The sequence below is a fragment of the Gobius niger genome, assembly GCF_951799975.1.
Source record: "Gobius niger genome assembly, chromosome: 18".
Lineage (NCBI taxonomy): Eukaryota > Metazoa > Chordata > Actinopteri > Gobiiformes > Gobiidae > Gobius > Gobius niger.
Window position 1 is genome coordinate 13047861 of NC_136869.1, and position 26075 is coordinate 13073935.

Here is a 26075-nt window from a genome sequence, read left to right on the forward strand (position 1 = left end):
AGGTGAATAGGGGAATTAGAGAGATATACCTTTTAGACGTTTGTTACACTAACATAATTGTAAGAAATGTTTCCATATCGAAATAAGGCATTTGATGTTTGAAGAAATGTCCAGCATTGTCAACAATTTGAGGGATCAGATTTATGGAAAGAGCCTGGTTTGAAAGTATGTTTGATTTCTTTGTGCTACGTAATTGGGTTAAAGACTTAATAAAGCAAGCAAGGATGCAGATATTAACAAATCTTTCTGTAAAAAAAAACCTTCAAACTTTTCTTAAAAGAAAATGGCCTTTAAGGTGACAATTCCTTTTATGAATCTATGGATGAAAGTTTATCAGAGTACACAACATTTCTTTCCAGGTGATAGCTGAGACAAACAGAGATCACCCTGGCAAAAAAACAACCACGAAAATAAATAATACATGAGAGATAGTTTTGCTGCATGTGTCTTGCCTTGAAACCTGCTTTTCATTTCATCTTCACCGATTGTCGCCAGGACTGGGCACTGTGGGCACTTGACAATGACATCACAGTGTGCCCACAAACCGGCCAATCGCGTTGCAACGTTGGAGAAGAAGAGCCTGAAGAAGGATTTTTGAGGACACCAGAGGAGCACACGCCTAAGTGAAGTCGGGATAGCACGCTGGTTGCTATGGTGACGAGTTGGTGATGACCGGAGGGCGGCAGTGGAAGCTTTATGCCGAGTGTTTTTTTTTAAGTCATTTGACGCAACTGGCAACTCGGGGGGCATTTCACGACCAGCAGATGTTTAAGTTCTTATTGTGTCTTGTTTTCGATATTAGCTGCCCTCGACTTGAGCCTTCTCTTCTTTCGATGGAGACTCCTGGCTGTTTTTGGTGTCTTCTTCTTCATCATCAGCAGCTAATGCACAAAAACAAAGTGGGTGAGCTAGAAAATAGCTTGGTGCATATTCTAGACTTAGAGAAACTGAGCCTATTTTCCAAAAGGAAGACGGAGTATTAATCTGCGGAAGTGGTGAAACTGAAGATTCACAAATTGTCCTTATCATTAGAAACAATGATGTTTTACTGTAGGTGCCCAAATGTACTTCAAAAGTCTGTATAGATTGCTCTTGGTCCATATGTGTTTGTGTTTTGTTTGCCATTGTTCCTCTCATTTTTTCCCCCACAAATTGACAATAATTATCAAGTCTAGAAGTCATTTTCGTTAATAAACTCATTCTTTTATACAATCGTGGGGGAATATTCGCAAAATACATGTTTATTTCCCCTCAATTTTGATCGTACCATACAATTCATCTCTGTACTTCATCTCGGCCCTAAACTCTCTCTCTTTTTTGGATAGCGGTGCTGTCACATGAACGAAACCAATCATCTACTTCAGCGGTATGAGGCAGATACAAAGCGGCAAGCAAAAGCCAAAGGAAGAAGTTATGCATATTTCAAAGACTACGCCAGAGTTATTTATAGTTAGAATTATGGGCAGAGATGTTCCCTCACCTGACTTGTTGATGTTGAGCTGTGCAAGACCTTGGGATAAGTCGGTGGCTCCTTCCCCTGTTGCTGCTTCCAGTTCATGGACGGCATTTCTGCGGCCGGACCGTCGAGAGGCCAAGAAGCCCTCATAGGTGGCCTCCACATCCGTCATTGCGAAGACATCTCACCATAGCAAAGTCTGGCAAAAACATATTGTGCAAAGCTCATGTACTAGAAACCATTTGTAGACACATATTGATGATGTTTCTTGTCTTCATCTTATTAATCCCAATACATTTTTTTTTTTGATGACAAATATTCAGTTCACAGTGCCACTTCCAACATTATCATTTTAAATAAGACTGGAATATTTGTTCAACTTTGATTTAGGCCTTGGTTTCATTCGTTTACAAAAACTGATGAGGTACAGACTTTCATGGCCTTGACCGTGACGCCAGCTACTGCAAGCATCCCTCCTCATAGACTACCGTATGTCTTATGACCTAATCCTAAATAAATCCTTAATCTCAGCCACCGGTGACATGTTATATAAAGCAATGATGAACAAAACAAAGAGTAAGTACGGGTTTTCAGAAAATGATGCTGCACAGCACACGAGAAAGCAGAGCACATGTAAGAGGCTGCAATTTGGAAGCAAAAGAGTGGAGCACTGTGTTTAAATATGACCCACAGCGGAGGCGGAGGAGGCACAATTGGAGCTGGCAGAGATTTAGGTTAAACCCTTGTGTTGACACTCGCCTGCTCTGTACCAATCTGCAGCGTAAGCCTGCACTGTCACTGCGTTTGAAGGATGCTCTGCACACTGGATGTCAAGATCTTGCTTTTATTCCGACGTGGATTCACAATGCTGACCTTAGCCCCCTGTCCATCTGTAGCTATTTCCAGAGCAGTGCAGCCAAGCAGTAATCGACCAGATCTATTTTTGGACACGGCTTCTGTCATGATGTGAGCATGCTCCCGCTCAGCTGTCATATTTGAAATGGTGTCAAGATGGGCAAGACCTAACAGATGTTACACATGTACACAATGGTCATATGAGAATACTGGACGACTGCACTGGTAGAGTAAAAAAACAATATATAGATATGTCCTATTTTGGACCAGAAACAAGTACTCAAATTTAAAAAAAAACTGCTTGATAGTGTCCACAGTTTGAGATAACAATGAAGAGAACTGTCAAAAGAAAATCCCCTGTGTTGCTCCATGTGGGACAAGGGCTCAGATGCCACAGGTAAAATGTCCTATAATATTAATTTGTGTTATTGACAATATATACAGTGTAGTAGTTCCATAGTAGTTTAGTAGTTGTAGTTCCATTGCTCTCTAGACCTGTCACTGGTCTATAATAATGGAAAAAGTAGGCTTATAATAACCATACGCCTATAGTAACCAATGGCCTATAATAACATTCACAAATGTTCCATTATTTCAATTAATTTGGAAAGCTCTTCAAACTAGAATATCACATTTAAACAGCAAGATGGACACACATATCAATAAAATATTAACCACAATGGCAATCTCTGATGACCTACATAAAGCTAGAGCTGGGATTTATTACACAGCCTATAATAAATTTAACCTGACGGGACAATTCATTTTCTGAAATAAAATTAAGTGGTACCTTTGGGGGTGGACAAGATCCGAAATAGTCAATCACACCCGCTTGAACGCCGCTCGGTTTTATCCACTGGCACTTGCGCACATCCAAAAAGAGTCAAGAGGAGTGAACAACAAAATCAGTTGCCTATTTCCGGCAGCCTGTTTCAAAAATAAGAGAGAGAGAGAGAGAGAGAGAGAGAGAGAGAGAGAGAGAGAGAGAGAGAGAGAGAGAGAGAGAGAGAGAGAGAGAGAGAGAGAGAGAGAGAGAGAGAGAGAGAGAGAGAGAGAGAGAGAGAGAGAAAGAGAGAGAGAGAGAAATAAAAGAGTGACAGAGATAGAGAGAAATAAGAGAGTGACAGAGAGAGAGAGAGAGAGAGGGAGAGGGAGAGGGAGAGGGAGAGAGAGAGACATACTGGACTATTAATGCAACAAAAAGGCCTATTCAGTCAGAGGTCTCGGGTTGAATATGGCTTTGAATAGCTTCAAACACAGTGCGCATTCAGCGTCACCATAGGGTCAATATGGTGACATTTCAAAGTGCTTTCTCATGAGTTACAAAAAATATGATTGCTACTTATGTCATTTTTGTAATAGAGAAAGATAATACTCGAATATTATTAGCCTAGTAGTGTAATAATAAATACATAATAATAAATAAATAAATACATGAATGAATGAATGAATGAATTTTTCAAGCCTATAGCCTACGTGGGTGTTAAGAAACTTCCAACAAAAAACATCAAAATAACCTCTATTACAGAGCTACTGGGAGCTTATGGTTGCCTCCCACGTGCCCCCTTTCGCCCATAGCATGCAACTACATCACAAGCAAATACGTTTTGTTTTTAGTAACAACCAATCAGATGCAGGGATGATTCGACGTGAGGAAGCGTCAGTTGCCAATAGTAGCCAAAGAGCAATTATATCGAGATAATACAATGTCATTATGTTCAACTCATTGCACACTAAAGGAGCACGATGGACCGCTCATCAAGTATTTACCTTACAATACACATTTGTATAACTACTATAAAATACAAACAGTTTGGTAAACTACTAGACTTGGATTTTTAAATTATGTAAAAGCAGTTTAGGGTTAGTTTTGCGAAACCGGAAGTTAGAAGACATTGCTATCGCACTTCAGTTAAAAAGCGTTAGCCGAGAAATAGGAGCAGCATCAGACAAGGGGTAACCTCAGGATGGAAGAATTTGAAGGTAAAGCTTTGTAAATTCACATATTTCACATTGCTGTTTTGTAGTGCCCTAACCCTAGCAGAGTTTGCGTGATGATTCATTCGCATTTTTCAGTCAATGCCGTTTTTTTTGTACTCCTCTTGCCTGGCGACCTCTTTTTTTTGTTTGTGATTTAGCGAGCTAGGTAACAGGGCCAAAGATGACGCTAACTGTTCTTTTCTGGATCGGGATGGGTGTGAAACTTAACAATACTTTAGCAGGAAGGCTATTTCCTGCTAATAATAGCCAGTGGCGAGCTGTACCTCTTATCTGTAGCCTCTCCAATGACTGAGAGTTGCATCAATCAATCAATTCAACATACACGTTCCCAGCTGATTCCAGAAAATGTTCCTACTTGCACTTAGTGTAGATGTCAGTAGTATTAAGTACTATGTTTTAAGTTTTTATTAATTCATTAAATATTCCTTTTGTAGATGGGATTCCTCCTGCTCAGGACCTGGTTCAGTGCCAAATTTGTAATAGGAGCTTCTTCCCTAAAGTTCTGGTAAACAATATGAGCATAGTATAATAAAGAGTATAACAATCACATAGACTGGTTTATATTGATTTCCAACATTAGATGACTGTTACTGTGCTTCATATTAGCTCTTCATTTATTATTCAAAGCATGCTATAAATAGTCGTAGCAATAGTAGTGGTTTTCTGTTCCTTTCTTTGTGCTGTGATAAATGTATATTGTAGGAAAAGCATGTGAAGATCTGTAAAAAAACGGCTGCCAAACGGAGGAAGGTGTTCGACTCGAGTAGACAGAGAGCTGAAGGCACAGATCTTCCCACACTCAAACCCCTCAAACCAAAGGTAAGATAAAACTGTATGACACAAGACTCCTGCTTCCCTTTTGTTGTACTTCTTTATAACATGGTATAATACACAAAGGAGATCAAATAACTGCAGAGATGGCCCTAAATAACGTCATCACCACGTTACCACTTGTCAGGTGACCAATCCAGTGCATTAAATGGACCCTTTGTTGACAACTAGCTCGTAAAAGAGCTTTTTCTTCGAAGATAATTTTTCAGTATTTGTGTTGGCATTTTTTTTAATATACTTTAAACAACCTTTAATTTTATTTCAGTCACAAAGTTCATCTGCGTCTGTGAAAGTAAGTTATTATGCTATTTATGCACTAACAACCACTATGGAAAGATCTGTGAACAATATTAATCTTTGAGTGAGATGCTCATAATGATGTTTTTCAGCTTTTACTAGAAGTGATTATTAATGTCTCTTCGCATCTTTTTGGGCCGATTGAAATTTAAAAAAAATATTTTCATGATTTTGTCTTTAGCCTGTCAATTATCCTAAACAATCATGACAAATCCCCCTTATAAATGCTATCTAATAATACATTCTAAAGAGATTTTACCGTAATATTTAGTGTTTAGTTTAGGTTTTTTTTTGGCAATTTTAATAAACAAAACCAGAAATTAATTTATTTAATTTGCTGTTTATTCTTCAGTATTTTAGATAGTGCTTTGTGAAAAAGGAAAAAGGTAGCTGTAGTGTCTCGGATGAGCCTGAAACTCGAGAAGTTGTAAACCAAAACTAAGGCAGCTCATGTTACTAAAGACACTGCTCACAGATCAGTGATCCACTTCTGTCAGAATCCATTAATTTATTGGTTGTCCCACTACACTAGAGTAGCTAAAGCTTCATTGTCAGAATCAGAATAATTTATAGATGTTGGAATTTGTTTCCGGTACAGCACATCATGCTCACAGTTGTCAGTAACATTCCAGACAGGTTACATTAAGGAAATGATTGGTTTAGAGTCTGTATGGCTATGGGGAAAAAACAGATTAAAACATTTTTTATTTTTTTTATCTGACCGATGTATTGCACACATATTGTAATATTGTAAAAACTGAAAAATGTTTATTTTTTAAAATGTAAGACTGAACTGTTGTGTCTTTCCTCAGGCAGAGCCCCCTAAAAAACCCAGTAACTGGCGGAAGAAACATGAGGACTTCATTGCTACAATCAGGGCTGCTCGTAGCGTCTCTCAGGGCTTGAAAGATGGTGAGCCTTTACCGCCTCCACCCCCTCCGAGTTATGACCCTGGTAAGACAACACTGTTCCTTAATTGTACATGTTTAAAACTATAAGTATCTTGCAACATAGTCACAAAATAGTCAAAGCATGAAAACAAATAAATGTCCTTTTTTTCTATCATTTTGTTTGTAGACTATATCCAGTGTCCTTTCTGTCAGCGGCGGTTCAATGAAAATGCAGCTGACAGACACATTAAGTTTTGCCAGGAGCAGGCTGCCCGTATGGGTAACAAGTCCAAGACAGAAGTCAAGAAAACTCCAACTCCAACTCGAACACCGGTAACAGCAACACCTCAAAATTTTACTATTTAAAAAAGAAATCTATAGAAAGTAAACAATAACGTTGCTCCCATCCCGCAGTTTTTGGTTAAGCCAGTGAATGTTAGGTGTGATAAAAATAGGTCGAAAACTAAAAACAATTTGAACACATTGGAAAAGTTTAACATAAGACAAAGAGCCAGTTCTGCCTGACTGACCTCCACTGACTAAGGGGGTCATCATTTACCAAGTGTTTGCTCATGTGCAAAGTGAGTTGCACGTGCTAAAGTATTTTTTTTTAATATATACTCACGCAGCATTGTCTTTCCATATCAGGTTTGGGGCCCTAATACTGCAATACAGGCAACATCAAATAGTCCTTGAAGGACAGAAACACTGTAGCATCTCAGCACTGATTGGTCCATGGTGAAGCCAGGTTACTCTGTTCCCGAACCCTTATCTAGCTGAAACCGGATTTCTCACAGTTTCACTGAATGTTTTCAAATATGCACAAAACAGAGAAAAATACTTCTTCGAGCAGCCTGTCCCAGCTCAGGACTGAGAAAGTTAACCATGAGCATCTTAACATTAATATACGAAACACAGTACACGGTATATTTGCATCTTTTGTCACTGTGCAGCTGCAGCTGCACAATTAATAGCAATGGAATTAATGCAAAAATATACAGTAATTATTGTATATGATCACATGTCATTTAAATCAAACAACAAAATATCCCTTGTGCATGGGGTCATATTATGAAACCTGTCAGCCCTGTAGTAGTAGTAGACCTATACAAACCTGTTGGTTATTGGTTACTAATGTATATTGGTTTCGCAGGTCATATTTCAGCCTCTTGGTGCACTTGCTTCTAAAACATAAATTGTAAATCTAATTGCAATATATATTTTTATTTATTTCGGGGAAAGGGGATTATTAAACATTTCTGTAAATATGCCAGAGTTAGCTACAAAGTTATTTTTCATCTCTAGTCCCAGGCCAGATGTTAAGGTCCGCACAAAAAAGAAACAATTACAACAATAACAATAAAGCAATGGGGGGGGGGAAGCAATTACCAGTAGATATTTTTCAATAAAATCATGCAGCCCAATGTAAATAATTTGCATTATTACTTAAACAACCCCCCACTAATGCAGTTGGGTAAAAATATCTGTTTTTTGGCAAAAGCATTTACACGCAAGAAGGAATTAAACAGGAATTAAACAGCAAACAAGAATTATTATGGGAATTATTATGAGACTACATTGTTTTTAATAATGTGTTCACCAATTTATTATTTTAGAACAAGCCATCTGCTCTTGTGAAAAAGGCTGCACCTCCTGTATCTACCATTCCCTCAGCCTCCTCTCGTTTACCTCAGAGAGCAGGACCAGGGCAGGCCTCAGGTAAAGGCCCAAGAATTCTCTTAGATTTATATTTCTCTATGTGCATTAGGAAGTCTTTTAACTTTTCCATGCCACAATTTCCTCTAGGTACTCCTGGCAGGACGCCCTCTGCTGGTTCAGTGAAAAGTAATCCGTCGGGCCTCACCAGCCCGCCTTCTGGGTACAGTCATTTATACACCCACTGTATAAGACAAAATAAGCTGCATAAATGGAATATTTTGTGCATATTTTTCATTTAACTCATTTGTTATTGTTTTCTCAGTGTGGGGATGAAGCCTAGAGTAACAAACTCTGGTTATGGGTCTGTAAGAAATGCACCTGAGATTGGGATCAACAAGAAGAAGGTTGACTCCTACATATCTAGGTAAGAACTTTGTACTAGTGATGTGCGGGTCAGGTTTTGTTTACTAAGCCCGCGGGGCCTATATCTGGAGGCCCCGCCTTCCCTAGACCTCTGACTGAATAAGCCTTCTTGTTGGTAGCATTGACAGTCCAATACGCCACAGAGAGCAGAGGTAATGGGAACTCGTGCACGGAAGGACATATCATCAAAACAGGAGACATTGTTCTCCATAAAGGCATTCTCTTAATGACCAGCTGTGAAACCCTGTTTCATGAAAATCCCCCCCATATTTATGTCATAAACCTGCTGTTACAATTAGACATGGCTCAAATATACACAGGTACAGCAATGACTGCGCCGGCGACTGCGCTTGACTACTTTGTACTATGCTTTACAATTTTAATGCAGTGTTTACACTGACCTCTAGTGAAAGCTTTAAACATTGCTATTCTCACTCTCACTGATACTTGCATAATTAAGTAAATAAAGTAATTTAGTTTGTGTTCTTACATTGTTATGTAAATAAGCTTATACAGTTACATTTACTTGAATTTGACTAACAGGCTTGTTCTTTATGATTATACTTCCAGGAATGAGGTTGATGGTGGGTACGGCATTGGAAATGGTGGAATAAAAAGCAAGTTCTGTCACGAATGTGGAGTGAAATATCCTGTAGAATCTGCCAAATTCTGCTGTGAGTGCGGGGTTCGGAGGATGGTCATCTGATGGAGTACATTTAAGTATCGGAGAGAGGGAATGCATTGGTACATTTAACTGTTTAAATAGATCTACCGCAAAAACACTTAAAAGGTGTGGCTCAATCTATGAATCTAATTTCACAGCAAAAGATCTACCATGAATCAAACCCTTCACAGTGCCCCAGTCTAAACCAGTTTAAACCTTTGCTGTGACATTGGATTTTGCAGATGTTGTTTTGTATAGCTAACCAGTTACAATTGCCACATTCGAAGGAGTGAGTAGGAAAGCAATAGGATAAAATGCATGAAAGACCTTGTTTGGGGAGATAGGAGAATAAGTTCTGTTGCATTGAACCCACACCCGCTAAAGCTGTATATTCAAATGCATTTCCAAAATTCCCACTTTCTTCCAAATAGAAATCATCTTTTAAAGTGCAATATAATGTGGTTTTGTCATGGAAAATCCTCCCTCAAAGGTCACTTTACTAAAAAGGCTTGTCCCGTCATTGGCCTGGTCTTTCTACTGTAGCATTTAGAGAACCCATTCTAGTCATTTAATAGTTTTTAAAATTGTATTAATTTATTATTGTTTTCATTTTAGCAAAGAAACATTTACTGAATTTTCTGTTTAAATTTGGAGACTTTGGTTGTGTGACAACCTAAGGACTACAATAGCTTCTTTGTTTCCAATTCTTTCAATAATTTATACGGCATGCCATTTCATTCCAATATGTTTTCTAACTAATGTTGTTTCCTACTTTATATATATAGTGAATGAGAAGTCACTGGAAATGTAATCGGATGCTGGTCCTGTACTTTCGTAATAAGCTATCAGATGTTAAAATGTCAGGCTTTCTTAAATGTCCAGTCTTTTTTTATTCAGCAATTTTCCACTTTCCTTTTTTGGATTGCGCCACAAAAGCCATTGGTGCGTAATACAACAATTCGAAGAGTTACATGTAAAAAAACAACAACAACAATCTATTTAGGTAGAGACTGTGTTTGTTTCCCTTAATTGTTAGCTTTGATGCTGCGCACACTTGCTGTATGTAATTCCACATATCCATTATCAATAAACCTCTGAAGACAGCTGAACTAAAGACTGGCGTATTGTTAAAATACATGACATACCATATAAAGTTCTATACATACAAAGTTACAATTTACAGCACGTTATTAAGCACACACACATTAAAGGAACAGGCCACCGTTTTTCCATACCTGTCTGGTCTTTGTGCATGCACATGGAAGAGCGTGGTAGCTTCGAACTTCACCCCCGTTTGGAGCTATAGGAATACATTGGGAGGGGCCAAATGCTAACAACATCTTTAGTCGTTTTGCGTGACTGAGGGCACGCACAAAGACCAGACAGGTACGCATCAACTCGTCTACGCTCAGGTAAGAACATATCTCAGTGTGTCAAAACGGTGGCCTGTTCCTTTAAGCAAACACATTGGTAAATACTTGATTCATCATTAATAAAACATTTACAAAGCATTCTTAATCATTTGTCAATCATTTGTAAACACTTGTTCAGTACTCTTAAGTTCAGAAATCTTTAGCACGTAATACCCAACGTACTTCCTGTGGCCCCAATATGATTTTGCGTAAGACAATTTGCTAACAACTGAGATGAAAATACAGAAAATATAGTCCATATTGAATTCCTTTTTAAAAAAAATGCTGAGGAAAAGCTGTCAGATCCTCCAGGTTGATCTGCCTAATGTAGGACAGAACGGTGCTGGAGTATGGGAAGGCCCTCACCACCAATTAAACTTGGCTACCCCGTTGTATGCAATAACATGAATAATTATGTATATAAATGATTAGCAATGCTTTGTAAAGGTTTCAGTGTGTAGTTACAGTTTCACCAAAGCTTGTCTAAATGCAAAACCGTTGAGTTAATAGTGTAGTATTGTAATAGTATCTGTTTGCCAAAGCACCAAGTTCATGTGACAGGAATGCTCCTTGGACATTCTCCAGAGTCACTGGCTGTGAACTTAAGTCAGGCAAGTGTGACAAAATGCGCTTTTAAGATATCAATCATAGCTTATTCCAATCAGTGATCAAACCCGGGCCAAAACAAACAAAAAGCTCTTCGTGTCTTTGGTCACATGTTTGGATTAAAAGTGAAAGTAAAAGTCTAAGCACCTTAGTATTAACAGCACCATAACCGTTGTTAGGTAAAGGCAAAATCACATAAAAATTGCTGGTGAGCTCTAGGCCATTCTGCATTAATATAAAGTGTGTGCAATGGTCCCAACTGTTTCATGTAGCTTTTATAATAGTTTCATGATTGCGACAAAGCCGGAAAGGGATAAAGAAGTATTGACTTGCATAAATTCTTCCAGGCAAATCCAGCGAATCATGTTGTGGCATCATAAAGTGGTGCGTTGTGCAGGTTTAGTCCACTGTGTCAAGTCCTTTAGATGCTACTGTTCAGCAGCTCAAAACACTCGTTCAGGACTGACAGCCATTCCTTGGTCTGGCATAGTTTCCGATGTTTGTGATTGTGCCTTTTATTTCTGGATGTTCTGTCTCTCACCTTTGGCGCTTTGGTCTAATCAAAGACACAGAAGTAAATAAAGTTAGGATTAAAATGGGATGACATGCGTGAGCTGATTAGCAAATGGTACCATGTATTAGACATGTATTACCTAATGCCAGATTGTCATGAGTCAAAGTTTACAACAATTTCAACTCTATGACTCAGGCTTAAACTATGAATCTGAATCATCAAAATTAAGGCTGGTCCCATGTTCTGGACTTCTATTTAATTCAAGCAAGTATCACCCTTGACAGTGGACACTAGCCTGATATATGTCTTAAGAGGAATTGCCCTGCTAAACAAAATATATACATCTATAGTTTAATCAAAGGCACATTGAAATCTTCTTCTGTTGCAGCAAAATTACTTAAAATGCAGCACACTGTTGCTCTCTAGAGAGATAATGCTTTTATGAATCATGTCTTACTGAGTGTACAGGTGGACAGGGGCACTCGATGGAGAACGTCACAGTTTCCGTCAGATTTCTGGTCTGAGAAACTCTTAGATTCTTCATTTTGCAGGTGATGGTGAGCAGGGACGCCACAAGGCTCTGAGAGATGTTCTGAGAGATCTATACACACGCATCAGAGACAAATTAAGACTCAACTCCTTCACTACACGATCGAATGTAACATTGAACTCACAGTGTAATTCACAGTGTGGCAATTCAGGTCAGGTGTGAACTTCCGGCAAGCTTTGTTTTTCAGTGAATTCTCAACGTTTTCGCTCTGAAACACAAATCAAATGTATTTGGAAGAATCCCATGCACACAGTAGTAAGTCATAATTTATTGCAAACCATTATAAACCTTTTTCGGACTATTTGGAGTTGCATATTTTTCATTTGGTGGATTTTGTCTATATTGGTTAATGTGTCAATGTAAAGATTCAATCATAGTTCTTCTTAGTTGTTTGACTCATTGAATATCCCATTCCGCCTCAGTGCAGCAATACACATGTAAATAAAAGTCTTACCGCATGGATGAGTTCTGTTTGTATGATTGTCTGGTAGTCCTCTGCAATGTCTTGGGGGGACTTAGGGCTGCTACAGGACAGAGCTATTAGAGGTAGAAGAAGAAGGATGTAGACTCTGGGACAAAGATGAGGCTGGAGAGAGAAGACATCAGCACAAGGAAAGGGGTCATGGCCAGGTCATTAGAAGTATGTTAAGCACTGCATCAAGTCAACAAAGATGTCTAAACACGTTGCACTGTGTCCAACAGGAAATACAAACTTAGTTAAAAGGTACTTGAGAAAAGAATCCATACGGTGAAACTAAACCCACTACGTCCGCTAATTCATTCATTTATTTTTCAACTGATTTAAGAGAACTATTTGTCCCAAAAGCCCGTTTGTTTAAATATCATTTGCAGGACGCAGTTGGGAATTTCACACAGCCTGTGCGAGGTATGTCCGTTCCTGTAAACGCCTCCGCCAATTCCCGTAAATAATAAACTTCATTTCGGTTTCCTTCTGACTGGCACATGGAAATTATTCTCGCGGAAATCCCCCGAGTGGAAAACCTTTAAAGCTCCAGCCCAGACGGGCGGCTGACGCGGAGAGGAGCCAGAACAACGATGCGCACGTCTCCGGTGAGTTTTGGCTTTCTTTGCGCACTTTAACAAGCTCCTAAGTTCAAACATAATCTATTTTATGAATTCATGCTAGCTGCGTTCACAAATTCTACTTTGATTGAACTGGTTTATTAGTGCGTCACGGGGTTTAAGTTGCTGCTCCAGGTTTCACCTACCATTGGTCATTCTTCATTCATATTCACCACAGGCGAGTTGTAAAAAATGTTCTGTTTGAGTCTTCATTGTTACATATGTAGCAAAAAAAAAAAAAGGAAAAGAAAAGAAAAAGTAGGCTATATTTATTAGGCTAGGAGTAGTCCTCTTCTTATTAATCCCGGCGTTTGAGGCGCACAGGAGGATCAACACTGTCCCATGCCCTTCGTTACTTCCGTCCCCATGCGCAGAGGTTTCATTTCACTGAGATGAATTAGTTTAACGTAAGCAGTTGTCGTATAAAAAAAAAGGCACGTTTTGCGTATTAACTTGTAGCACGTCTGTGTCACTGCCCGGCCTACGTACCCTGTATGTTAAAAGAGAGCTCTCCGAGGAGGCTGTCAGATTTTTTGGCCCATGTCGGTCATTAGACTAAGTGGAGCTCAGTCCCCAAATGTCCTTTAGTCACAAAGAATGTATTTCCCAGACACACTGTATCCTCTCTGCACTTCTTCCCTTTTCCACTTTCACTTTGATTCGTTTGCTCTGCTCTTCCATATGACTGCAGTAGTGATAGCCATTATGTCAAGATTGTGATCCCATAAATGTTGATTATCGTAAGCCTGTACGTGTATGGCATTTGAGATTATGAGAAAAGCCTATGCGCGCAACAATTTAAGATTTGAAGAAATAGTAATAGACCCAAAGTTCTATTAGTCATATCATGCACGAGCGTGGAGGCGTGAACATATTAGTCCCATAGACTGTATAGTCCTCATATCAAGATAACAGACAAGAAATTGCTCAAGTAATCTCAGATTTGTTGAAAACACATGTGAGTTGTAGGAAACTGACAATTATTCACTTTCACGTTTTTTGTATTTCCAATAAAATGTATACACACTTAAAATTGACAAAAATGACATACAGGTTTTTAATCTAGTGTCGACACAAAGTTTTTGATACTTTAAGAGTAAATTTGTAAATTCTAAATTAGTCAAAGTTGGCTGTGAGTAAAGCTCGGACATTTCTATGACAACATGTCAGACATCAGATCCCACTTTTAACCAATTATTTCTGAAGGCAATGAATGAAGAGTATCTTTACTTTATACTAGAAAGGTGTAATACATGGGTGTGAATGAAATAATGTCAGAGTTCACATAACTCCGTAACACTGCTTTAATTCCTATTCACGTGGAACAAAAAACTTTCTAATGTGCTGTCTGACAATACATTTATTTTCACTGGTAAAAAGTGTTGCCAATATTCAATCACAATGTTGTGATCAGTGTCAATTTAAAACACGTAAAGGCTACGTCACAAAATGAACATAGGTGTTTGGAATATCCCAAGCAAATGACAAGCAAGTGTCCTGTCAGCAACTTAAAGCCTGACTGGGTTTGAGGCAGTAAATGAAAAAGGAAGCATGACTTGCATATGCTACAGTGTCAAAGATATGATCTATAGTTTAGAGCAGGTGCACATGCACGTAATGAGATATCTGAGTAGTGACTAGTCTGTAATTAAGGTGAATCAGAATGTCCTTGTTATTAGCTGCAAGTAAAAAAGTCAAAGTGCAATAAGAAGTCTTTGTCTCGATGCCCTGGTGTTTAGAGCCAGTTTGTGTGTGGCTTTCCAATGTCGTTACAAAAAGTGTGAAACTGGTCTTTCTATGTGTGACAGTTTGGGGACCTGCGGTAATTAAAGCCATCCATCAGATTGTGACAAGAGCCGGGAAGCATTGCATCGAGGGCTGCAGATCATGTGCATGGTAACCATGGTAACATGACAAACATACATGTGAAACTCTGCAGTAAAATCCCAGTTGTTTCCTGCTGCTTTGTGAATCACTTTTAAACTATGTGTGAGAGAGGCACTGACACAGGTGTTTCTGACTCCCTTTGGCCACCATTGTTATTTTAGTGTTTGATAAATGAGTTCATGTTTTATTCAGTCAACACAGCTTTGTTTTTTTCTTAATCAAAGCTAATTATAGGCTATATTTACTGTAAGTATAAATTACTAACATTAAATGCGTATGTCATGTTTTTATGCATGAGCACTATGTATGAAATGAAGAATGATTAAAGCAGTGTACATTGAGTAATCTTTTTTTTTTTAAATAAATCTTGCAAAAGCAAATATTGAATGTATGTGTGTCTAATTGTCTGTGTGTTTAATTCAATCGTGCACTATTATGAAATGTTCATTTCCCTTTGAGCTTCTTAATTCTGTAATGTCGGTTGAGTTCAACATTTAGGCACGTTTTACCGCCACATGTTCACAGCTCAGCAGAGTGACAGGGTAGACAGGGTGTGACTTTTAGGCACATCCCAAAATACATCTTGCCTAATGCGGAAATGCGGAAGCTTGATATTGAAAGCATTTACCGTAAACTGTGGTGCAAGACATTTTTATGAATGGGAAATATTGCAAATATGCTTAGCTCCTGAGAAAGACATAAAAAGTGTGAGCTTGGGAGTGAGATGTATTGCTGGCCTCATTGTCTGGTAGCAGAGCTTGGTTGAACTAATAGGAGCAAATCTGTGCAGCAGCCTCAACAGCATTTGGAGAGGGCTTCACAGAAGAGTGGAGCTTGTTATAGCTGCTTCTTTATCACCACGGATTCACTGCACTTCAGTGATAAACACATTGTCTGAGCACTCTCGCTGTATATCTACCTGTAATCTTCTTCCACAGCTCATCTGCTGCTCAGGCCCCACCATATTGTGGAAGGTAAAAACTGAGACATTTCATGTTTTACTTCAAACAGTGCTATTGTGTTCCACCTTCAGAGGTTTGGTTAAAAGTAGCATCTCAATGATGCAATAAAAGCCAGATGTTCCAATTGGCTTATTGTCTGTGACTTTTCTCACTTCACCCTGTCTGTGAATTGTCATGTCTTTGCAAAACCAAAAAAAAAAAAGACTTGGATATAGATAATTCATCTGCCTTATTTAAAAAACATGTTTGAGAACAGGTTCACAAACTTTTTTCTCTATACAATCATGCACATAAACACATAACACACAATTTAGATAAAAATAAGCTAAAACTTGAAAACTCTAAGGCTATAAGGACATGCATGAAGAATATTTAAATGAATAAATGCAAAGTAAAATAAGATAAGACAACAACATTTGCAGCAACAACTATGTAGCTATCTTTTACAGGGTAGGAAGGGCAGGGGTGGGTAGAGTAGCCAAGAGTAACATTACTTTAAAATAATTTTGCTCCAGTAAAAGTACGGATGACTCTGCACACCCAGGAGGCGACAGGTGCGTAGAAGGCAGGGCAATTTATGCAAAAATGAACACACCCGCACACTGTCTCACTCTTTAAGAAATGTATTACTGCTGCAACGTTTCGATCAAACTGACCTTCATCAAGCCTGACTGGTCAGTTTAACCGAAACGTTGCAGCAGTAGGTAGTACGTTTCTTAAAGAGTGAGATGGTGTGCGGGGAAAAACAGTGACCTAGTGACCCAAACAATTCCCGTACTCAAATAAAACTAAAAGAGTACTTGGAGAAATTAAGTACAGTGACCACTGAGTAACTGTTGGAACAAAAAAAAGTCTGATTTATTTTCAATGACGCCATAAATTGTGTGAAACAAAACAAAAATATGTGGGAATCGTTATATTCACACAGAAAATTCCAGGAAAACTGCATGAAAATACAGCAAAGATGAAAATGAAGTATTTGCCACTTAAATATTTACTCACAGTGGAAAAAGTAACACATCTTTTTAATCAAGTAAGAGTAGAGACACTTTATAATTACGCTCAAGTAAAGGTAAAAAGTACTGTATGATAAAATTACTTTAAGAGGTACAATTTCTTCAAAAAGTACATGTAACTGAGTAAATGTAACTGAGTACTATCCACCTCTGGGGACGGACTAATAGCCTACCTCAAAAAGGAGTGAATGAAGGATGTTGGAAGTATGCGGGCTGGAGCAGTACCCAGTGTTGTCTTAAACAAAGGCATCATTCTGCCATCTGTGTAAGCTTCAACTTTACAAAAAAAAAAAAACACCACGAAACTAACTGCGTGACCCAATAGTGGATATAATAAATAAAAAAAACAATAAACAACAAAGGTCCACAAAACTCTATGTTAAGAATCCAGTTGAATAAAACTAACCCACGCGAGATCTTTACTGAGAGGTGGCCAGACTTGCAAGAAGAAAGAAAGTTGCGCACCCTAGTGTTACAATAAGTGACATGCAAGTGGTGCAATTCAATGGTAAGTGAAAGAAGTAAAAATCAATAAAGTGTTGAACACATTTTCATTTACTAAGAACAGATATAGCTCCATTATTTGTAGACCATAGTGCATGGGTTATTGAGATTCATACAGCCAATTCTTGCACAAAACAGATAATGCAGGGAACGGTTTCTGCACAAATGGGGCTGACTCTTTCTATTGTATTATTGCTTACACAGCGGAGTTTTCTTTTGTCACATCCAACCTCTGCGGAATTACCTTCACTCCACCAAAAGAATGCGTCCAGTTTGGAAATGCAGGCTTGCACTAATACCGGCAAAAATATATGATATAGCCTATGTGGAGGTCTTTTCCAGCCCTGAACGTGTAGGTTATCCCTGGAGATGGTGGAGAGCTGAGGTCAAGTGACAAAAAAACATCCCAAACCCTGTAGGAATCTGCTGCCTGGTTGCCATGGAGAGAGGGTGTGTTGCGCGTGGGGGAAGGGCCTTAACGTGGACGGGAGGCAAGAGTGTGAAGTTGCGTTAATGACATCATTGAGATAAAAATCTGTCCACAGAGAGGCAGCCCAGCTAGTGGACAGCTGTGCATGCATCCTCTGTATCTTTATTTCGTCAGTGACCAAGCCCAAAGTGAATGAGGTGAAAATACTTAACCTACACAATCATATCTGTGGTATACAAAAAAGGCCAATTCAATGGCAATAAAATACAATAGGCCTATAATAATGACAATAATGATGATCATCATCAGGCAAAGGCATAACATACAGAGTAGTACACAACCAGTAACACAATTAGTGAATCTCATAGGCCTAACACTAAGATAAGAATACACAATCTAATTTTGCTTTGGTTCCAACCTGTATAGAGTTGACAGTCACAGGGATTAGAGACGCATACATTGGGAGCACGTTGATCTCGGTGAGTCAAAACTTATGAATTGCATAGAAATTGGTTAAACAAACAAACAAACAAACAAACAAAACACTTTAAACTGCAATTATTCAATGGAATACAATCCGTAGCGTCGTCATATTACTACTGCTTCGCCAAACTTAATTGACCCACGGGGCACCTCCCTGACATTTTTTTCTGCAGCCTCAAGATGGCGCTGCGTGTCCTCCAAAAATGCCTACACCTATGTAGCAGCGTGCACGCGCCTGCTCGTGCGTGTCCAGGACCTAGACAGAGAGCTGCTGTCTGCCTCCTCCCCGGTGGTGTTGCCTCCACGTCGCTGCAGTCCTCCTCTTTCTGTCTTTCTTTCTTTTTTCTCGCTTCGCGCCCAGCGCCTCGCCTCTGGTTCCCTCCTCTCTCCACCTTCACTTCCACCTCTGCCTCCCCTTGCTTTCCTCCCCGCGAATGCCTCTGCATCCTCGCACCCATCCTCACAGCATCCCGGCAAATGGTCTCTCCATTCCTCCGGCAACTCGGGACGCAGGACGCAGCAAAAGGCGCTGATCTGATCTGAGCACACTGCGGACTGACTTGGAAGAGAGACGCACCAGGAGCGGGAGAGAAACGAGGAGAAGCCGGTCGCTGACTGTGGCCAGGAGCTTTTTTCGGTAAGTCATCACTCTGATAGCTCTGATACTCCTACTCTTTTGATGTGGACTAAATGTGATCGCGTGACATGACAGGTCTCCACATTGATGAGTGTGGTTTATGCACTCTGAAAACACGCACCTATTGTTACTTTCGGAATAGCTTTAAAAGGCGTGGCAAGGAAACTAAAAGAGATAAATGCATCAAAATGATGTTTTATTTTCATCTTAAGTCCATCAACAAAAGTACAAATGAGTCAAGTACACCTGAGGACCATTGTTTCATTACTTTGTCGGTGCGTTGGTGAAGACAAAAGAAGGTGGGTCCCTTACATTTGACTTTTTCAAAGTTAAGTTAGATTCTCTGCCCAAATGTGAATGACATGCCATGAGGCAAGCTTCATGTGCTGTTTAGTTATACATACAGTGTGTTTTTATTCCTGAAGCTTGAACCCTAGGAAGAATGGCTTTAGAGGAAATAGAAATTGTTAAGCATGTAAGAAGTAAACCTCCATCCCTTTCCCCACACCTACATGTGTTGGGATCAATGCCTGCTTGCAGGAGGGCCATTGTGTTGGCAGTCTGTCAAGGGCGTACAGTGTATCTAGCAGATGTTAAGGAGGAGGGCTGGGTGCATGCTGCGCGTACATGTCCAGCCCTCTGCACATCAGTCAGCAGGTGCAGGACCATGGTTGAGCTGCTTTTGGTTTGTGCTGCTACTCTAGACTTTGCGCTAACGCTCTATGAGCTCCAGTAAGTTTAAGTGCATTGACCATGCAATCACCACTCATTTTCTTCCAACTTAAACAACTTTGGCGTCTGTCTTTGCTGTTTTATAAGCAATCATCTTTGCATTAATGATTTTTGGTTGCTTTATTACATCCTTCTGATTGTGGGAACTTCCTATGCTACTAAATTATTTATCCCTTACTACAATCTTTGACTGTCTACGCACCATCCGCTCACTACATTTCCCAAAGATTAGCTCCTTTTATGTCCGATGAAAGTCTCCAGTGGCCGTGAAAAGCCTCGTCCTTCATTGCGGACACAGATTAAGCTAATTCACACAGCAGCGCGGGCCTAATGCCTAATCACTATGCTGTGGCGGCAGAACAGAACACTCTTTATACAGCGGCGGCGGCGGTGGTGATGGTGAGAAGGCGAGAGATGCAGCCACAGACAGAGAGACAGAGAGATGGAGCAAAGGGGGAAAGCTAGCCGACGGTGCCTATTGATCCGGCGGAGGGGATACTGGCAGGCGTCCACCGGATGGAGTGCTGATGACAGTCCAAAGAGCTGCTGGGATGAACTGGAGCTGGGCCCATTGATGAGAGGGCGAGAGTATGAATTATCCATCTGTCTGGAGAAGCAAGAGGGAGAGATGTATACAAACATGAGCAGTCTTTCCTGCAGGCTAATTGTCATGGTCAAGGGGTTTGATAGTCTAAATAAAAAACATGATTGACATTTGTTTTAATTTATTAAGTTATGATCTGCACACTGTATAGCTGGGATGTCCAACTTTTGAATCCATGTAACTCTTCATTGAATTGAATTTTGAAGTCCTCTACTTTGGTTATCTGTCCTCTCTGCATCAGTAAAATGAAATGTGAATGGCCTCCGGGTTTCTGGATGACATCTGATCCATACTTGCCAATTGCATGGATTGCATATTCATGGCAGCAGAGGAGGTGCTAATTGACAGGCGCAGTGTGGTCATCAATCAGTGGACTTGCTGCTCATGTTGGTGGTGACTGGGTGCTTATAAGACTGCTTAATGACATAAAAACACTGACGTGCTTCTGCTAATGGACAGACATATAACATTCTCATTACTAAGCTATACTGTTGAAAGATTACATACATGTTACGTGCCATTAAATCTGTAATGCTACTGTCGTACTATCTGTCACTGTGTGTGCACCAAGATCTTTGGATATCATTAGAAAAACATATAAAGTAGACGTATAGACATACAGTTTGCTTTGGCGCTCATGCTCATTAACATTGTGATAGTTTATCAGTTGTAAAAATATATATTTTTTATGCCAGTCACCCGGGAGGAGCTCAGAGTAGAGCCACTGCTCCTTCACGTTTAGAGGAGTCACCTGGGGTTGCTTGGATGTCTGTTTTGCATGCCTCCTCACAGAAGACTCAGGACACACTGGAGGGACCATGTCTCTGGCCTGGGATCCCCCCAGAACAGCTGGAGGAGGTGTGCGTGGACAGGGAAGTCTGGGCATCTCTGCTCAGACTGCTGCCTCCGCGACCTGGCCCCGGATAAAGCGGAAGAAAATGGATGGAAGGATGTTTAGAAATTAGATTCAGTTCACATGTTCGCAAAGACCAAAATAGCACTTTTCACATGATCACCCAAATCACCCAAGAGTTTTTTTTTTTCATATTTGGTGAGCGTGGTTATATGCAGCACACATCTGCTCCAGTGGACTCTCCAACCACCACCAACCACCTGTTGAGGTTACCTGCTGGTTCTCTGTCCAGGCATGGACGAGGCCCATCCCTGCTTTGTATCCGAGATCGGACAAGATAAGGCTTTCACAGCTGGGTGAAACTGGCCCCCCTTGAATGCAAATTTATATAAAAAAATATGTCAATAGTTTGTTCTGCAATTGTGCCGTTTTGTACAGTAAAAACGTCCGTGTGGGCTGTTATAGTTTCATTGGTCAGATCTGAGGTCAACCTGCCCGTTATAAAACCCGGAAAAAGTCTGTCAAATGTTTGTGCTGTAAAGATGTCCACTTGTGCTGGTTCTATTTTTAAAACATTACCAACTTTAAAGCCTTGAGGCGTTGACACATGTCCTTCCTTAGTGGTGCACTTGTGTCAATGGTGCAGGCCTTAATGCCAAAAATAATCCTCAGCACAAGCATAGCAAATATTTTTCTGTTGTAGAGGAAATTATATTGCATCCTTTGGGACTGACTAATTGCATCCATTTAATTTGAAATTTTGATTCAGTCACAATTAAATGTGAAGCTCCATTGATTATTATTAATTAATTAATGATTATTAATAATTGCTATAATATTGTTCACACTAGAGACATATACAACAGAATGTAATTTCATGGTCATATTTGAAAAAGTAGCTTGTTTGGCAGTTTGACCGTCTCCATAAGGGAGCTTCTCAAAGTATGCATCTGAAATAGATCATAAAACCTGTGAGAATGCATAGAAATCTCTGTAATAGATGTGTGATGAACTCAGTAACATATTTTGCTTTCTGTTACACACATTGATATAGATTTGATGTCTCCTGTGTACGACACGCCTACAGTATAGAGGCGAGTGATGGACTTCTAGGGGGCAGTAGTTCACAGTCTGTGTAAATAAATGCGTCTATCTCAGGAGCTGAAGTTCAAGGTCCAAGATTCATCACTTGAGTGTCCTTGAGTACTATTCAGCTCTGTAGAAGAATGGTTTGTGTTCCTGACATTACTGACAAGAATGGGAAAGTGTCAAACGTAGAAAAGGACTTGTAGTTATGTAGTTATAGTTGTAGTTGTTATATTACAATAAAATACCCCTTTTTGTGTCGAAAACGTGCTACTGCTGTAGTTTAAACCTCTACAAACATGTTCTGAGATGCATGTTGTAAATGTTATATTAGTTTCGCAGGGCAGGCTTTCTCTAAATGCTCTTTAATGTGTTTAAATGCTTCTTATAGCAGTCCCAAATAGAAGATCATCAGTGGCTGACAAAGTTCCTCACATGAAAGGTGAACCCTCTGTAACATTAAAACAACCAAGTTCAGTCCCTTCTACAATGAAAAACGTTTGGACATCGAAAAATTTCATTCAGTGATCTGTTCAGCTATAAATCCAAGCACTTTTTGTTTGTTTTGTAAGAGTGCTGCAGAAATGCAATACATAAAGCCATTTCAGGACAGCTACATTGTGTCCTTGGATATTGCATTTTATTCAGTTTCTGACTGTTCAAAGACAGCTACAAAGAAAAGTTGTCGACCATTGGCAATTTTTCTGGAATTTATAGCTCGATTTCCGCTTTTGCCACATGCAGTAAAAATATATATGGGCTCATAGTACGCGGAGGGTGGTATAAAGGCTAAGACCATTTGCCAATTGCTGCGTATTGTACATCACAGTGATTAATGAGAGCCAGACTTTAAGGAGCGCAGTGTGAGCAAGAGAGAGGGTGCCGCCGAGAAAGAGAAGACTTAACAGCGTGTCAGTGTTGGAAAACGTCCAGTAATGCTGCCGTATTTGTGGAGAGAGGTATTGGGATGCCTAGTGTGTCTCTGCCGCCGAGTCTCCTCCCTTCTCCTAATGAGCGTGCTGCAGATGGGACACCCACCCCCGTCCCCCCCCCCCCACCCCACCACCCCTCTCTCTCCAACCACTGCTCGTTTATACACCTTCCCTCCCATCAGTCTTTGCTACAGAGAACAGACCAAAAGAGAAACAAGGAGAAGGGACCAGAGAATGTAGATGAAACATTCGCAGACTAAAAAAACAAAGCAACACATGTTTAAGGATGCCATGGAGAAGAGCGGGATTCATGGAAGGAAGGGATGAATAGTGAGGACTGAAATGTATGGAAGTCTATCTATCTATCTATCTATCTATCTATCTATCTATCTATCTATCTATCTATCTATCTATCTATCTATCTATCTATCTATCTATCTATCTATCTATCTATCTATCTATCTATCTATCTATCTATCTATCTATCTATCTATCTATCTATCTATCTATCTATCTATCTAGGTTAATATATTGCAGACATGGATTGACTTTAATTAATAAAGTCCCTTTGATATTAACAATCTCTTTTACAGGACAGTTCAAGCCCCAGCGTAGACATGGTGTACATGGGCTGGTGCCGCAGTTTAAGAACCAGTGGCGACATTGCGCAGGCCAACTACAGTATGTGTTCGTGGCCCACATTGGCGTTGTCGCGACATTATAATTATGGGGGCTTTAGTGGCAAAGATGGATTGGTAATTGGCTTGGCTTGCCAGGTGTGCCGGAGTAAATTGAGCATCAAAGAGAAGCCATCGCCGGAGCACGGATCATCGTGATTTCCCGAGGCAAATGCGGAGTCCTGGGTCGACTCGTGCAAATTGTATGCGTGAGTGTGAGGAGCTGTATGTTTGTTCATTTCATGGTGTGTGCGACTGCGACCTTTATTACTCGAAGAGGGATTTTAGAGGCACGCCGGTTCTTGGCTTCATTATTGCTTTATTACCTGCATGATCTATTTTGTTAGACTGCAGCTCCCAGGTGAAAACTCACACTTTGACAACTCTATGCGAACTATAAACTTTTATTTCGTAATTCCTAATTAAAAGTTGATAATTGCAAATCCAATTTACACAACAACAAAAAACTGTCCTATTGTCTGTTTGGGACTTATTTGGGGGAGGTTTTCGATTTTGATTAATTTTGATATATAAGAATTACTTAAATATTGGCAACTATTTTTATTCAAACTGCCTTGAACACAATAACAACTTGTTTCTGAAATTTGAATTATAAAGGGGTAATGAGGAAAAATAAACTCACTTTTTACTTTTTATGTTATATATATGGGCGATCTGAAAGAAAGTAGAAGATCGCTGAGGTAATTTAAATCGTAGCTTGTGTTGTGAATACATTGAGGGTTTGTGATGACACACTATGCGATGAAGGGCACTAAGCAGACAGGTGCATTGTGGTTGTATTTATCTACAAGCTGCAGCAGCATAGTATTATCTCTACGGCCGGTCAAGTGGGAAATAATGTGTTTGATGGGAAATAAAACCCAGAGTGTCCGTGGGCGAGTATTTCTTTTACCAGCGATGCACCTATCCTTGCTTTGTCTACAAACATTGGAGGGACTTGTGTGTTTGTCTACCAATACCTGCTCTCCAATATCATCTAATGACTGCAGGGTTTGTGAGTCCCATCTTCTGCCAAAAGAGTAAACAGTGCCTGGGTTTACCGCAGATGACTCAGTTGTGTTGCTTTAGATGAATTACTCGTTTGTTTGAGTATTTCAGTTGAAGATTGTTGCAAGAGAGGGAAACAGCGAAAATAGGCTGTTATTTGTTTTTTTATTCAACACAGTTATACATGGGCCTACAACACATAACTATAAAGTATTTGGTTTTCGTTTTTCATTTAATCAAAAACATAATTGTAGGTGCCATTGTACACTTGAATATTCATTTTGTCTACAGCTGTGTGTATCATAGGCTTTATGTGGGTCGGAAGCCCCAATACACACTAATGGAATCACGAAGAAGAAGTGAATAGGCTAATGGGCAAAGCTAGCTGCGGGCTAGCGCCATTTAAACAGTATTTACAGCCAAGTTTGAGTGAAAAAAATATCTCCATTGTGTAATTGGATGTACAATATCCCTCTCTACCGTTGTCTTTTCTGTAGTATTAGTGTAATATTTGCTCTCACGGACAATTTATGAGTAAAAAAAATGTTCTACGACACCTGCAGTGGCGCTTATGGCCTCTTGGGGCATGAGTTACTTAGTACTGCTTTAAACCCATGTGTAATATTTTTTACTTATAGTTACTGTCTGTCTACACAGCAAGCAACAATTTTCAATCATAAACACAAGAAATAACTAATTTTGAGATGTAATATGTTCCTGAAATTGCCACAGCTAATTATGTGCCTCATGGTGTGAAGTGATTTGTCTGCTCTTCTGACCTCCCCATAGGCTGTATTTCTACATTAAAATACGTAATGAAATCAGATAAAGTATATAGTTTCATAGTTATATGTGAAATATATTATATTATACCGTAGTTCTTATTCTGCACATGCCTCACATGTCTCACCCCGAGGCTTAAAACCAGCCTTTAGTATAAATGCCATTCCTGCTGCCTGTGGATGGATAAGCAAAGACCCATCAGCATCATACAGTGATCCTTATCTGCCAAGTATTGCTTTG

At 39.7% G+C, this 26075-nt stretch overlaps 4 protein-coding genes across 7 annotated transcripts in view; 2 read left to right on the forward strand and 2 right to left on the reverse strand.

Moving 5' to 3' along the window:
• Nucleotides 1-456: 456 nt before the first annotated feature.
• On the reverse strand, nucleotides 457-3233 carry pkia (cAMP-dependent protein kinase inhibitor alpha). Its single transcript, XM_079576452.1, has 3 exons — nucleotides 3102-3233; nucleotides 1481-1655; nucleotides 457-881 (listed from the first exon to the last, which is right to left on the reverse strand). Exons 2-3 carry the CDS (start codon nucleotides 1626-1628, stop codon nucleotides 799-801), a joined length of 231 nt encoding a protein of 76 aa, XP_079432578.1. The 5' UTR covers nucleotides 1629-1655; nucleotides 3102-3233; the 3' UTR covers nucleotides 457-798.
• A 986-nt stretch (nucleotides 3234-4219) lies between these two features.
• Nucleotides 4220-10190, forward strand: zc2hc1a (zinc finger, C2HC-type containing 1A). The gene is made up of 9 exons (XM_079576517.1): nucleotides 4220-4294; nucleotides 4747-4817; nucleotides 5015-5131; nucleotides 6253-6394; nucleotides 6518-6663; nucleotides 7947-8049; nucleotides 8137-8209; nucleotides 8312-8413; nucleotides 8983-10190. The coding sequence occupies exons 1-9, from the start codon at nucleotides 4279-4281 to the stop codon at nucleotides 9116-9118; spliced, it is 906 nt and encodes a 301-aa protein (XP_079432643.1). The 5' UTR covers nucleotides 4220-4278; the 3' UTR covers nucleotides 9119-10190.
• Nucleotides 10191-10647: 457 nt separating this feature from the next.
• LOC306978132 (uncharacterized protein) lies at nucleotides 10648-13863 on the reverse strand. Its single transcript, XM_079576621.1, has 5 exons — nucleotides 13388-13863; nucleotides 12613-12744; nucleotides 12283-12366; nucleotides 12066-12200; nucleotides 10648-11650 (listed from the first exon to the last, which is right to left on the reverse strand). Exons 1-5 carry the CDS (start codon nucleotides 13388-13390, stop codon nucleotides 11516-11518), a joined length of 489 nt encoding a protein of 162 aa, XP_079432747.1. The 5' UTR covers nucleotides 13391-13863; the 3' UTR covers nucleotides 10648-11515.
• A 5006-nt stretch (nucleotides 13864-18869) lies between these two features.
• Nucleotides 18870-26075, forward strand: part of ctnnd2a (catenin (cadherin-associated protein), delta 2a) — a 223842-nt gene continuing 216636 nt past the window's right edge. For all 4 annotated transcript variants that reach the window (XM_079576430.1, XM_079576428.1, XM_079576429.1 and 1 more), the window contains exon 1: nucleotides 18870-19160. The gene's annotated coding sequence lies outside the window, so the exon portion shown is untranslated. The remainder of the gene's footprint in view (nucleotides 19161-26075) is intronic.

What these genes read in the sequence shown, in the direction of transcription:
- pkia (XM_079576452.1), bottom strand. Translation starts at nt 1,628, where the DNA reads ATGACGGATGTGGAGGCCACCTATGAGGGCTTCTTGGCCTCTCGACGG. An exon ending in GCTCAACATCAACAAGTCAG is followed by an intron (nt 882 to 1,480) that starts GTGAGGGAACAT and finishes TTTGTGCATTAG; the next exon opens with CTGCTGATGATGAAGAAGAA.
- zc2hc1a (XM_079576517.1), top strand. An exon ending in CAACTCCAACTCGAACACCG is followed by an intron (nt 6,664 to 7,946) that starts GTAACAGCAACA and finishes TTATTATTTTAG; the next exon opens with AACAAGCCATCTGCTCTTGT. An exon ending in GTTGACTCCTACATATCTAG is followed by an intron (nt 8,414 to 8,982) that starts GTAAGAACTTTG and finishes TTATACTTCCAG; the next exon opens with GAATGAGGTTGATGGTGGGT.
- LOC306978132 (XM_079576621.1), bottom strand. An exon ending in GCCACACTGTGAATTACACT is followed by an intron (nt 12,201 to 12,282) that starts GTGAGTTCAATG and finishes TAGATCTCTCAG; the next exon opens with AACATCTCTCAGAGCCTTGT. An exon ending in CCTGTCCACCTGTACACTCA is followed by an intron (nt 11,651 to 12,065) that starts GTAAGACATGAT and finishes GTCTTTGATTAG; the next exon opens with ACCAAAGCGCCAAAGGTGAG.